Source organism: Salvelinus alpinus, chromosome 4, assembly GCF_045679555.1.
Source record: "Salvelinus alpinus chromosome 4, SLU_Salpinus.1, whole genome shotgun sequence".
NCBI lineage: Eukaryota > Metazoa > Chordata > Actinopteri > Salmoniformes > Salmonidae > Salvelinus > Salvelinus alpinus.
Genome location: NC_092089.1, coordinates 65,644,119 through 65,657,796, shown reverse-complemented (window position 1 = coordinate 65,657,796; position 13,678 = coordinate 65,644,119). Strand labels below are relative to the sequence as shown.

The 13,678-nt window shown below is 44.7% G+C and overlaps 1 protein-coding gene across 30 annotated transcripts in view; it reads left to right on the top strand.

Moving 5' to 3' along the window:
• LOC139574169 (protocadherin gamma-C5-like) overlaps window positions 1-13,678 on the top strand; it is a 197,251-nt gene that overhangs the window by 127,728 nt on the left and 55,845 nt on the right. The window contains exon 1 of one of the 30 annotated variants that reach the window (XM_071398444.1): window positions 813-3,405. The exons of 28 other annotated variants lie outside the window; for them this stretch is intronic. In XM_071398444.1, coding sequence (XP_071254545.1) covers window positions 1,018-3,405 — 2,388 coding nt within the window. In that variant the 5' untranslated portion in view covers window positions 813-1,017. Of the gene's footprint in view, window positions 1-812; window positions 3,406-3,768; window positions 6,372-13,678 lie in introns of those variants that run through there. One more of the 30 variants, XM_071398418.1, reaches the window with a different exon arrangement.

Here is a 13,678-nt window from a genome sequence, read left to right as displayed (position 1 = left end):
CGCTCATCAGTTAATGTGTTGTGTATAAAAGCTCAAATACAATGGTGTAAAGTACTTAAGTAAAAAATACTTTCAATCATTACTTTAGTAGTTTTGGGGTATCTGTACTTGACTTTACTATACATCATTTTGACTACTTTTACTCCACTACATTCCTAAGGAAAATAATGTGCTTTTTACTCCATCCGTTATCCCTGACACCCAAAAGTACTCGTTACATTTTGAATGCTTAGCAGGACAGGAAAATGATCTAATTCACACACTTATCAAGAAAACAACCCTGGTCATCCCTACAGCCTCTGATCTGGCGGACTCACATGCTTCGTTTGGTAATTATTTCTGAGAGTTGAAGCGTAACCCTGGCTATCCATGGAAAAAAGAATAACTAGAAAATGTTGCATTTTGCTTCGCTTAATATAAGGAATTTAAAATGATTTATACTTTTACTTTGGATACTTAAGTAAATGTAAAACCTAATACTTTTAGACTTTTGCTCAAGTAGTATTTTACGGGGTGACTTTCACTTTCACTTGAGTCATTTTCTATTAAGGTATCTTCACTTCCACTCAAGTACGACAATTGGGTACTTTTTCCACCACTGCTTAAATATAAGGTAAATGGTCACTGTAATCATGCCTTTTTAATAGTGTATATGTATTGGGGTGTGGATATGCGTATATTACGCATGGTTGGAGAGCATATGTGTTTTGCATATTCTGTGTGTACTTTACACTCCTAAACTCAGAGGGACGCTGTCGGTCAGTGTGTTGCAGTTTTAGAGCAGATTTGCAGCAGTACCTCCCCCGTCATCTCGATATATTAGGGAGAGAAAGAGTCGCACGCAGAGCACCAAATCCAGGTTACAGAGAACATTAATCACGGATACCCCGAGCTGCGATTCTTTTGTTCCAAAGTGGTGGACTTGTGGCACATCTTCCTTGGATTTTTTATACCACGAAAGCTAATGGGATTTTACAGAATTACTTACGGATTATAACGTGTATAATCTTTGAGAAAATGTCGGACAAAACAATGGCACGGCAAGTACTGTTGTTTATCTCGGTCCTCTCTCTCAGTTCAGTGCACGGGCAGGTCAGTTACTCCATTCCGGAGGAAATGGCCAAAGGCTCTTTAATCGGTAACATGGCGCAGGATTTGGGTTTAGATATCAAAAGACTGAAATCAGGTAAAGCTCGTATTCATACTGGAGACAGCGCAGAATACATCGAGTTGAATAAAGAAAGGGGAGTGCTCCTTATCAAAGAGAGAATAGACCGTGAAGCGCTCTGCGGACAGACGACGCCTTGCGCACTGCATTCACAAATCATTCTGGAGAACCCCATGGAGTTGTTTCAAATAACTATAGAGATCACAGACATCAATGACAATTCTCCGAGCTTTAAAAAGAATGAGAAACGCTTTGAGATCAGTGAATCAGCTGTGATTGGATCTAAATTTGTGTTAGAGAAAGCCGGGGATGCAGACATGGGTTTAAATGGTCTCCAAAGCTACTCGCTGAAACCCACAGACAATTTCGCCTTGAAACTCGAAAATCAGGTCGACGGGAGTAAAAAAGTAGAAATGGTTTTACAGAAACCTTTAGATCGAGAGAAACAGGAGCAGGTATCTTTAGTCTTAACTGCTATAGATGGAGGAGAGCCTCGGCTGTCTGGTACTGTGCAGATACACGTCATTGTGTTAGATGCAAACGACAATGCTCCGGTTTTTACGCAGCCGGTTTATAAGGCATCTATAACGGAGAATTCCCCCAAAGGAACCTATTTGACGACAGTTAGTGCATCTGATGCAGACAAGGGCTCAAATGGTGAAGTGTCTTATTCCATATCGAATAATATGGATAGTGTATCGGACATTTTTCATATACATGCAAATGGCGAGGTAATATTAGTCGGCAAGGTTGACTTTGAAAAAGCCAAACATTACCAAATAGATATCGAAGCAATAGACAATGGTGGTCTATCAGATTCCAGTAAGGTAATAGTTGATGTTATCGATATCAATGACAATGCTCCAGTAATCAGTGTACTTTCGATATCTAGTTCAATACCAGAGGACTCAATTCAAAATACGGTTGTAGCTATGTTCAGCGTCCACGATCCTGACTCTGATAGTAACGGTCAGGTACACTGTGGTATAAATGAAAATATCCCATTTACTATTAAATCGACATCAAATGGTTTTTACAGCCTAGTAACTGGCAGTGACTTGGACCGAGAGAGAGACTCTGAGTATAACATCAGTGTGACGTGCTCTGATGAGGGCGTGCCCTCGCTCTCCAGCAGCGTCACTCTCACCTTACACATATCAGATGTGAATGACAACGCGCCTGTCTTTGAGAGGAGCTCATATGAGGCCTACATTATAGAAAACAACACACCGGGCCTCTCTATATTCACAGTGAAAGCCAGAGACGATGACTGGAACCAGAATGCCCGTGTTTCTTACATACTTGAGGACTCCTCGGTTAACGGAGTGCCCGTCTCCTCATATGTGTCCGTTAGTGCTGATAGTGGAGTCATCCATCTAGTGCGCTCTTTTGACTACGAGCACATCAAGGATTTCCAGTTCCGCGTAAAAGCGCAGGATGGAGGCTCCCCTCCACTCAGTAGCAATGTGACTGTGAAAATAATGATCCAGGACCAGAACGACAACGCGCCTCAGGTTCTGTACCCAGTCCAGACTAGCAGCTCTCTGGTGGCTGAAATGGTGCCTCGTTCAGCAGATGTGGGCTATCTTGTTACTAAAGTGGTGGCTGTTGATGTGGACTCTGGACAGAATGCCTGGCTCTCGTATAAACTGCAGAAAGCGACAGACGACAGGGCGCTGTTTGAAGTGGGCTTACAGAATGGAGAAATAAGAACTATACGCCAAGTCAATGATAAAGATTCTGTGAAACAAAGGCTCATTGTTGTAGTGGAGGACAACGGGCAGTCCTCTCGTTCAGCTACAGTCAATGTTAACGTGGCGGTGGCGGACAGCTTCCCTGAAGTGCTCTCGGAGTTCACTGACTTTACGCACGACAAGGAGTACAATGACAATCTAACTTTTTACTTAGTCTTGGCTCTGGCTGTAGTCTCATTTCTCTTTATCGTATCCATCATAGCCATCATGTCAGTGAAATGCTACAGTTGGAGACGTGAGCGCATGTTTTACAAATCCAACGGGAATCTCCCAGTTATTCCGTATTACCCGCCTCTTTACGCAGACGTTGGAGGAACAGGCACTCTGAGACACGTGTATAATTACGAGGTGTGTGGAACAGCGGACTCCAGAAAGAGTGATATGAAATACGTCAGACCTTACAGTCAGAGCATCATTAGTCTGGACGGAACCCAGACACTCCCCAACGCGCAGAGGGACAAACTTATCAATGATGATAACCAGGTGAGAACATCATCAGCATATATTTTCTTTTTCATGTGCGCTACGGTTTGAGTCATCAATGGCCTTTGATTTCAATCAAAGGTTTATTAAGCCTCCCTGTGCCGATATAATAAAAAATAATAATATCATTCAAAACTTCTGATGAAGGCAAGGGTTTTTGACGTTTGCAGGGGTTTGGACATTTCACATTTTACCATTTTAATTTCTGCCTTTTATATATAATCTCAAACATCGTTGACAATTTATGGCACCCTGATATTTTTTTTGTGCAGATATTTCTGCAATATCTATTCAGCGCTCTACGGGTCACTGTTGGTTAATGTGAGGATATATAAGGCTCAGGCATTAGTAGATCCTCCCTCTCCTATTTCAATCAAAAACATTGCAGCGGACTCCCCTTCTATATTATAAGAACTAGCCTCTTAAAAGAGCGCACACAATCGTTGCGGACCTGTTGGTGACACAATATCTGTTATTGTGAAAACAACGTGTTTTTTTATCGTATTGTTTTCAGCCCGAGGAGTATGATGATGGACGTTCTTTGTTGTCATGGCGCAGGGAGAACCAGCTCGCGTACATGGACATGGCAGACATGGCTCGTGCTTTTTATCTGTCTCTATGGCGCAGGGGTAGCGCGCGCCCAGGTCCGTTATTCCATCCCAGAAGAGATGGCGAAGGGCTCGCTCGTGGGGAATATCATGCAGGATCTGGGTTTGGATGTTAAAAGGTTGAAATCTGGTCGAGCGCGGATCTTTACTGAGGACAGCAGCGAGTACATCGGTCTGAATGCGGATAAAGGGACGCTGGTGGTGAAAGAAAGGATAGATAGAGAGGAGCTGTGCGCCCAAGTGTCTCCCTGCTCTCTGCATTTCCAGATCATCGTCGAAAATCCGATGGAGCTTCATCGAATTGACGTGGAAATATTTGACATCAACGACAATGCTCCTGCTTTCGAGAGGAAGGAAATCAGATTCGAGATTAGTGAATCTGCTCCTCCCGGTGCTCGGTTCTCGTTAGATAGCGCTAAAGACCCCGATGTAGCCATAAATACTCTCCAAACATACCAACTGAATCCCACCGATCGTTTTAAATTGAATACCCTATCTCGTCCAGATGGAACAAAATATGTCGAAATGGTTCTTCAGATCGCACTTGATAGAGAAAAGCAGGAAGAGCATAAATTAATCTTAACTGCTTATGATGGCGGGACCCCCCAGAAATCTGGCTCAGTCAAAATCAACGTAATTGTCTTAGATGCAAACGACAATTCTCCAGTGTTCAGCAAGTCTGTATACAGGGTCACCTTACCAGAGAATGCATCAAAAGGCACCATTGTCTTGCGAGTCAGTGCAACTGATGCAGATCAAGGAGCAAATGGCGAGGTGACGTATTCGTTTTCTCGAAGTACTGGTAGTAGCGCATCAAGCTTGTTTAATATTGACACATTTTCAGGCGATATTACAGTTAATGGTATGCTTGACTATGAAAAAGTAAAACATTATGAGATAGATGTGGAGGCTACAGACAAAGGGGGTTTAACAGACACTAGTAAAGTGCTCATTGAAATGGCGGACGTAAACGACAATGCACCAGTGATTAGCATAATTTCCTTCTCCAACCCTATTCCCGAGGACTCTGCCCCGGAGACGGTCATAGCCATGCTCAATATCAAAGACTTAGACTCCGGTAAAAACGGTCAGGTGAAGTGTTCTATTAGTCCTGATTTACCATTCGGTATAAAGTTATCCTCTACTAATTTCTACAGTTTAGTTTCTGATCAGGCATTGGACCGTGAAACTGTGTCTGAATATAACATAACAATAACAGCCACTGATGAAGGGTCTCCATCTTTTTCCACTAATAAGACAGTAACACTGAAAATATCAGATGTGAATGACAACGCCCCCCTGTTTCCACGACAGTCGTACACAGTTTACGTTGTTGAGAATAACTCACCTGGACTGTCAATATTTTCTGTCAAGGCCAGCGACGAAGACTCCGGCAACAACGCGCATATGTCGTATTTGCTCGATGATTATCAAGTAAATGGATTGCCGGCGTCTGCGTGCGTTTCAGTGAATGCAGAGAGTGGGGCGATTCTTGCTGTGCGTTCTTTCGATTATGAGCAAATGAAAGAGTTCCAAATTCGCGTAAAAGCGCAGGATGGAGGCTCCCCTCCACTCAGTAGCAATGTGACTGTGAAAATAATGATCCAGGACCAGAATGACAACGCTCCTCAGGTTCTGTACCCAGTCCAGACTAGCAGCTCTCTGGTGGCTGAAATGGTGCCTCGTTCAGCAGATGTGGGCTATCTTGTCACTAAAGTGGTGGCTGTTGATGTGGACTCTGGACAGAATGCCTGGCTCTCGTATAAACTGCAGAAAGCGACAGACAGGGCGCTGTTTGAAGTGGGTTTACAGAATGGAGAAATAAGGACTATACGCCAAGTCAATGATAAAGATGCTGTGAAACAAAGGCTCACTGTTGTAGTGGAGGACAATGGGCAGCCCTCTCGTTCAGCTACAGTCAATGTTAACGTGGCGGTGGCGGACAGCTTCCCTGAAGTGCTCTCGGAGTTCACTGACTTTACGCACGACAAGGAGTACAATGACAATCTAACTTTTTACTTAGTCTTGGCTCTGGCTGTAGTTTCATTTTTCTTTATTATGTGCATCATAGCCATCCTGTCAGTGAAATGCTACAGATGGAGACGAGAGCGCATGTTTTACAAATCCAACGGGAATCTCCCAGTTATTCCGTATTACCCGCCCCTTTACGCAGACGTTGGAGGCACAGGTACTTTGAAGCACGTGTTCAATTACGAGGTGTGTGGAACCACTGACCCCAGGAAGAGTGATATGAAATATGCCACACCTTACAGTCAGAGCATCATTAGTCTGGACGGAACCCAGACCCTCCCCCATGCGCAGAGGGACAAACTGATCAGTGACATTTCAGAAAGTCAGGTGAGCATTGTAACTTACCAGTGGAAAAAAAACGAATATCCTTGTAACGTGCTTACAAGAACAAGTGGTTAGCTAGGCCGTACATGTACCTACTAATTTTTTCACAGATTTGTGTGTGTCAACTTTGATAACAGAATCATGCCTGTACCAGGTATTAGGTAATCACATTCCTCTATACTCAGCCTGGAATAATACCCTTTCTGATATAGGCAGTGGTGGAAAAAAGTACTCAATTGTTATACTTAAGTAAAACTAAAGATACTTAAATAGAAAATGACTCAAGTAAAAGTGAAAGTCACCCAGTAAAATACTACTTGAGTAAAAGTCTTAAAGTATTTGGTTTAATACATACTTAAGTATCAAAAGTAAAAGTATAAATCATTTCAAATTGCTTAAATTAAGCAAACCAGACGGCACCATTTTCTTGGTTTTTATTTATTTACGGATAGCCAGGGGCACACTCCAACACTCAGACATAATTGACAAATTAAGCATGTATGTTTAGGGAGTCCGACCAGATCAAAGGCAGTAAGAATGACCAGGGATGTTCTTTTGATAAGTGTGTGGATTTGACCATTTTCATGTCCTGCTAAGCATTCAAAAGGTAACGAGTTCTTTTGGGTGTCAGGGAAAATGTATGGAGTAAAACTTACATAATTTTCTTCAGGAATGTAGTGAAGTAAAAGTAAAAGTTGTCACAAATATAAATAGTACAGTAAAGTACAGATATCCCCAAAAGCTATTTAAGTAGCACTTTAAAGTATTTTTACATAAGTACTTTACATCGAATCCCTGAGCTGACAAGGTAAAAATCTGCCGTTCTGCCCCTGAACACGGCAGTTAAACCCCTGTTCCTAGGCCGTCATTGAAAATAAGAATTTATTCTTAACTGACTTACCAAGTTAAATAAAGGTTAAATAAAAACATATAGAGACATGGAGGGTTAGTGCTGATGAAGGGGCCACACACAATAGACACATAACGAAATATACTGGGCTGGTTTTGTGGCTGGACTGGGTTGGGGCTGTGGAGAAGCATCACTGCAGAGGCTTTTTCGCTCTCTCACACACATTGCACTATATTTCACTGACCTAGTTTCCTCTCTCTCACACGCTGCTGTTATATTCCCGTCTTTGAACCGTGCAGAGGACGAGAGAGAGATGAAGGGCGGGAGAGGAGAACATATCGAGGAGTGGTAGGGAAGGAGAGAGGAACGGGATTTAGAGGTGTAAAACGTGATGAGAGAAGGATTTAGGATGGAGACGGGGAGAGGCAGTAGCAGGGAGCCAGAGAGAGGGAGAATGCGGGGGAGGAGGAGACGTGTTGTAGTTTACCTCATCTGCCGTTTATGAGCAGCAGCACCCGCGTTAGTGATGCACGGCAGCCATTTTGCGCCACAAGCTGCAGTGTTTGCAGGGGAAGAGGTCATGAGGAGAGCATAAGGTGGGAAGGGGTTGGCTAAACGACTATAAATAATTGAAAGGGTTGAGGTTATGCCTAATGAGGCAGATAGAAAATGATATATGGGGGAAAGATGGAAGAAGTGAGGGAAAGAAAGCTATATGAGAGCTCAGCAAAGGCAAGAGGAGGAGGAATGGATGAGGTTGAGCGCTGAAAGGAAAGAGAGAACAAGAGAGGAGGAGGAATGAGGTTGAGCGCTGAAAGGAAAGAGAGAACAGGAGAGGAGGAGGAATGAGGTTGAGCGCCGAAAGGAAAGAGAGAACAAGGGAGGAGGAGGAATGAGGTTGAGCGCTGAAAGGAAAGAGAGAACAAGGGAGGAGGAGGAATGAGGTTGAGTGCTGAAAGGAAAGAGAGAACAAGGGAGGAGGAGGGAGATGGAGAGAGAGAACGATAAGAAGACATTGCTATATTTCTGAATATGGTGCAGGTCACATGTTTGCATCACTGAGGAGAGCTTTTTATTCATTTTCTTCTACCCCTCCTTCCCCCCTCTCACGGCAGACAGCGTCATAAAGGGCTTATAATAGCCCCGTGGCCCGCATGCCTCCATATGTACTGGGTAACACACACACACAGGAGAGGAAATGCCCTCCATATGGCTCTCACATGCATCCCATAATACTAACCCCACACCCCAGGCCACCGCCACACACAGGAAGTCATCAGGACAACCGATAGGCTACCTCCTAAAATGGGTGACACTAACCCTCATTTTCACAAGGTTGCGATGCTAGTACAGGTCAATGTGAGTAGATACATTTGTAGGTTGTAATGATGTTGTTGTAGCGGTAGAGATGTTGTGTAATGTTAGATGGTGGTGGTGTAGTTGACCCAGTTGCAGTGGGTAAATGTATATAGATAGGTGGTGTGGCAGAATCACTGGTGCATGACCGATAAAGGCACTGGCATATAGGCTGTCTGTCTGGTATAATTAAGCAATATGGCCAATATACCACGGCTAAGTGCTGTTCTTAAGCACGATGCAACACGGAGTGCCTGGATACAGCCCTTAGTCGTGGTATATTGGCCATATACTACAAACTTCTGAGGTGCCTTATTGCTGTTATAAACTGGTTACCAACGTAATGAGAGCAGTAAAAATAAATGTTTTGTCATACCTGTGGTATACGGTCTGATATACCACAACTGTCAGCCAATCAGCATTCAGGGCTCAAACCACCCAGTTTATACGGTATAGGCTCAGGAAGTGTGTGTGTTCACTGTTTATGTGTAGAAGAGTAGCACATGGCTCTCATAAACATCTGGCACGACACAGGAATGCTTGAGGTTTTATTGAGGAAACCTCTGTCCCTCTGGAAACAGTCTATCATCATTATCACCCCACATCTGTGTCCACTTTATCCATTTTAACCACATTTTACCGCTAAACCCTGGTTCTCAGGCTCATTAGCGAGGAAGGCTTTACTATGGACCGTAAATCCGGGAACTCACTGTGTCTCTGTGCGGGTCAGACCCCACCGACCCATACACCCTTACGTCCAGTCCGGTTCAGTTCAGTCCAGTATACACGTGGGAGACCTTTGGGTATGATTTCTTGCTTCTGGTTCTGATCCCCACTTTGGTGAACTCTGAACTGTAGAACAGTGGTTTTCCCTTTGAGGAAGGATTTAGCAAACCACTGCCTTGACAGCCATTTTGGATCCCACCCTGAGCCAAGGGCCTGTAGTTTCCTGACCTTGTGATCATCCACACTGCTATGGGAAGAAGCTGCTTCCCCACAGCCCCAAGCTGTTGCTCATACTGTACTTCCTTCCTCACCGGCCCAGCCGTCTGGTGTGCAGCTGTTTCTGCAGCAGTGCGTTGCTGTTTCTGCAGCAGTGCGTTGCTGTGTCTGATGATTAACGTTGGATGTTGGATTTTTGAGCAGTGTTTATGATTGGTGTGTATTTTTGAGCAGTGTTTATGATTGGTGTGTATGGTGATCAGGATGCACTGAGCTGTGTGTGTGTGTGTGTGTGTGTTTCTTAACTAGTATTCTGGAAAGTGGGGTTGGAAGATCTAATCTGCTTCCCCAGCTTCGCCTGCCCCATTACCTGATCCTTGATTAGATATCAGGGATGTCTGGTAGATTTGTGATTGACCTCATCCTCTATCACACACACGCGCCTGCTCACACTCAAACATTCTCACTCACTCCACTGGAAATCTAGCTAAGGGGAGTTAAAACAGCACTGCTGGTTTTTGATCAACTCTAGCCATAAGTCTGTGTAGTAACTTTGTGTGATCTGATGTAAGTAAGGAGAAGCGGGAACAGGGAGTGTACATTTTCGTTTTAGAGAGAGTGAATCCATCCGTTATCCATTCCTTACATCCTCTTCAACTTTTATGGAATCACTCAAACGATGTCATTTCATCTCAGTTCAGGTTTGGATGATGGAGGCCGTTGGAGGGAGGCAACTCTGCCTGTACTGTTCTGTACCCCTGAATCTTAACATCTTTTCACTCGGTCTATTTCAGTCATTACAGTAAACCCCCAGGTTCTTCTCCCTGGCCTGGTAGTAGAAGTGTCCTGTTTCCCTGCAGTGTCCTTGGATGTGTCCTACCGGCCCAGGCTGTGTCTCGATAGTCTGGAGCGGCTTCCTCTCATTTGTCTGTCTGCACTGACGTGAAAGAGAGGGTCAGGCGGAAGCAAATAGCTGAGATATGCTATACTGCTTTCACCTATCCTATGTTTTCAGGTCACTGAGTGGCAGGTAGCCAAGTGGTTAAGAGCGTTGGGCCAGTAACCGAAAGGTTGCTGGTTTGAATCCCCGAGCCGACAAGGCGAAATATCTGTTGATGTGCCCTTGAGCAAAGGCACTTAAACCCGAATTGCTCTTGTAAGTCGCATCTGCTAAACGTAAGGAGAGGAAGCTACTTCAGACCTTTGCGGTGTACTCATAGAGATGGAATGACTGGTGGTCTATCATGCTAAATATTTCCTCTGTGTGCAGGCCTGAAGAGAAGCGAGGCAGTTTTGGCTCTGATGATGGGGCAGATGTCCTCTCGACACTAACGCCCGATGTCCACCATATGCGTTTTGTTTTTCGGGATGTCTAGCCCGCATTTTTTTTGTACTTGATGCACATGTGCTTCCCTTTTCAGCTAGCTAAAAGCTAGCCAGTTGGAGTGTGTGTGTGTGTGTACTTCCGTTTGTGCCACCGCCCGGTAAAGCAACGCACGAGTTGAACATTTTTAACGAATGCTGTACACAGAACGCACCGCAGCCTAGTGCGGCACCCTCGATTTAACGGCGTGGACTACTCCCTAGAACGAATGACTTCCCCCCGGGAACGCAAAGAGTTTGACGCATCTGGTACACATGAGACCTAAGGCCTCTATTCAGCGCGCAATGGCGGAAGTTCTGCGTTACAGCGTGAACTTCCGCGTTAGCGGAGACCGCCTTCGCGGTAAACGGCGCCTATGTCGGCTCAATCAAGAAATTACCTTTCAAATTCTAGCGCACAATCTGTACCGCTTCAGCCTGGCCTATTGAGACATGTATATAGAGTTGGACACTTACATACATTAAGGACAGGCCTAAATACTTCATCCAAACACATATTATATTGTTCTAGGTCAGTGGTTCCCAAACTTTTTCAAACGTCCCCGTTCCATCATTGGGAAACATACATGGATGGGGTGGAGAGAACATATTGCAGTTGATAGCTCATTTGTGTGTTCATGTGATATCTGATTGACACAAACGTCACAACAAAATCAATGGGTTAAGAAACCTAGCTAAGACACGTTAGCGGACATCCGCTCGTTGACCTGGACATTCCCGACAAGTTCTAAAGAGCTCTCTAAGGTCCACGAGGACTGCTGATGCATTCCCCAATTTCAAATTGCAACTTGTGTATTGTACTCTTACAACTTTCAAGACTAAATTGACTGCCCAAATGAGTTCCTTTCAAAAATAAAGTCGGGGGAGGGACTCCACACCCCTCCCTCCTATTGAGATCTACACGCTGATTGTTTGTGTGTGGGTATATGGTCGTTACTTGTCCAGTAGTGAATGAAGCCTAGTGAGTTTGTACAGGCTGATCCTCTGGAAAGGATTACACCGGGGATTATACAGGGCGGTGGAACAGCGGGGCATAGTCAGACTTGTCTTATACGTCACACACACACACACTCATACACACCGTCTGAGTTCCACACAATACACACTGCGACGCGACGCACACCTTTGCACAATAGCGGCACACACACACACAGCACACACACACACAGCACACACACACACGAAAAACACACTGTGTGTGTGTAGCTGTGTATGACGCTGTTCTGATCTGTCAGGCTGGGTAGACTCACCGCTGACATTTTTCTGTGATCTGAAAACCAGGTCGAGTGATTCATTCAGTCAGACCCTGAGGCTGAGCCCTGACAACCACCAGCAGGAAGGAGGAGTTGCTGTGGGTTATGACCTATATGCTTATTGTGTATGTAATCAATATGACTATTATGGTGATCACAAGATGGTCATTGATGCCAGTATTAACAGTGGCCGTGTCAATGATGCCAGTATTGTCATGATCATCAGTGATGTTGTCTATGGAGAAAGGTCACAACAATAGTGATGATTTTGATTCAACATGTACACGGAATATACAAACATTAGGAACACCTTCCTAATGAGTTGGCCCTCAGAACGGCCTCAATTCTTCGGGGCGCGGACTCTACAAAGTGTTGAAAGCGTGCCACAGGGATGCTGGCCCATGTTGACTCCAATGCTTCCTATAGTTGTGTCAAGTTGGCTGGTTGTCCTTTGGGTGGTGGACCATTCTTGATACACACAGGAAACTGCTGAGTGTGAAAAACCCAGCGGTGTTGCAGTTCTTGACACAAACCGGTGCACCTGGCATCTACTACAATACCCCATTCAAAGGCACTTCAATATTTTGTCTTGCCCATTCACCCTCTGAATTGCACACATACACAATCCATGTCTCAGTTGTCTCAAGGCTTAAAAATCATTATTTAACCTGTCTCCTCCTCTTCATCTACACTGATTGAAGTGGATGTAACAAGTGACATCAGTAAGGAATCATAGCTTTCACCTGGATTCACCTGGTCAGTCTATGTCATGGAAAGAGGGGGTGTTCTTAATGTACTCAGTGTATGTTTGTAGCAAAGGAATGTTTGTTGGCGAACTGTATCCTTTATAAGGCATTGTGGATTTGTGTGTCCTCTTCTCTCCTCTTTCTTCCTGTTCTCGTTTTTTCTCTGCTTCCCTCCCCTCCCCCTCTCCAGCTGCACCATTCTGCTGCAGTGGGTGAGAGAGCGATGGAGGAGAGAGCGAATGAGCTCTCCTCTGTTCTGTGTATAAACCCATGATGCGTTCAGGCGTCCAAAGTCGCATCTGTGTTCCACTGCGTTGTTTTAATCAGAAGAAGATGCTCTTTCTTCTCATGAACAGGACTCTTTCTGTAACTAGTCAATATGGTAACACCACTTTCCACAAGCCTGTACATTCTTCTGTTAGACATGCCACTAGCTTCCTCGGTATCGTTGTGAGTGATAAGTTATTATAAGAAAGGATAGGAAGGTTCCTGAGTAATCTGTTCATTTTCTCTTCCTCTCTCCATGCTGTTTTTCTTAGAGCTCCTTTTTTTTCATGGCTCTCTGGAAGAGAGGTGGGATGTGTTGCCGTAGCAACAAGCTGACTCACTGTCAGGACCGTACCATTGTGGTTTGGTCCACAGGGGGGCAGCAGCAGATGCAGGGTCTGGTGTCTGATAGGATACAGGCAGCTGTTGGTTTAAAGGGGGCAGACACACCCCTGTTTAGGACACAGAGGTGCAGTGTCCTCGGGCTCTGGCCTGGATTGGATTGGGAGGGGG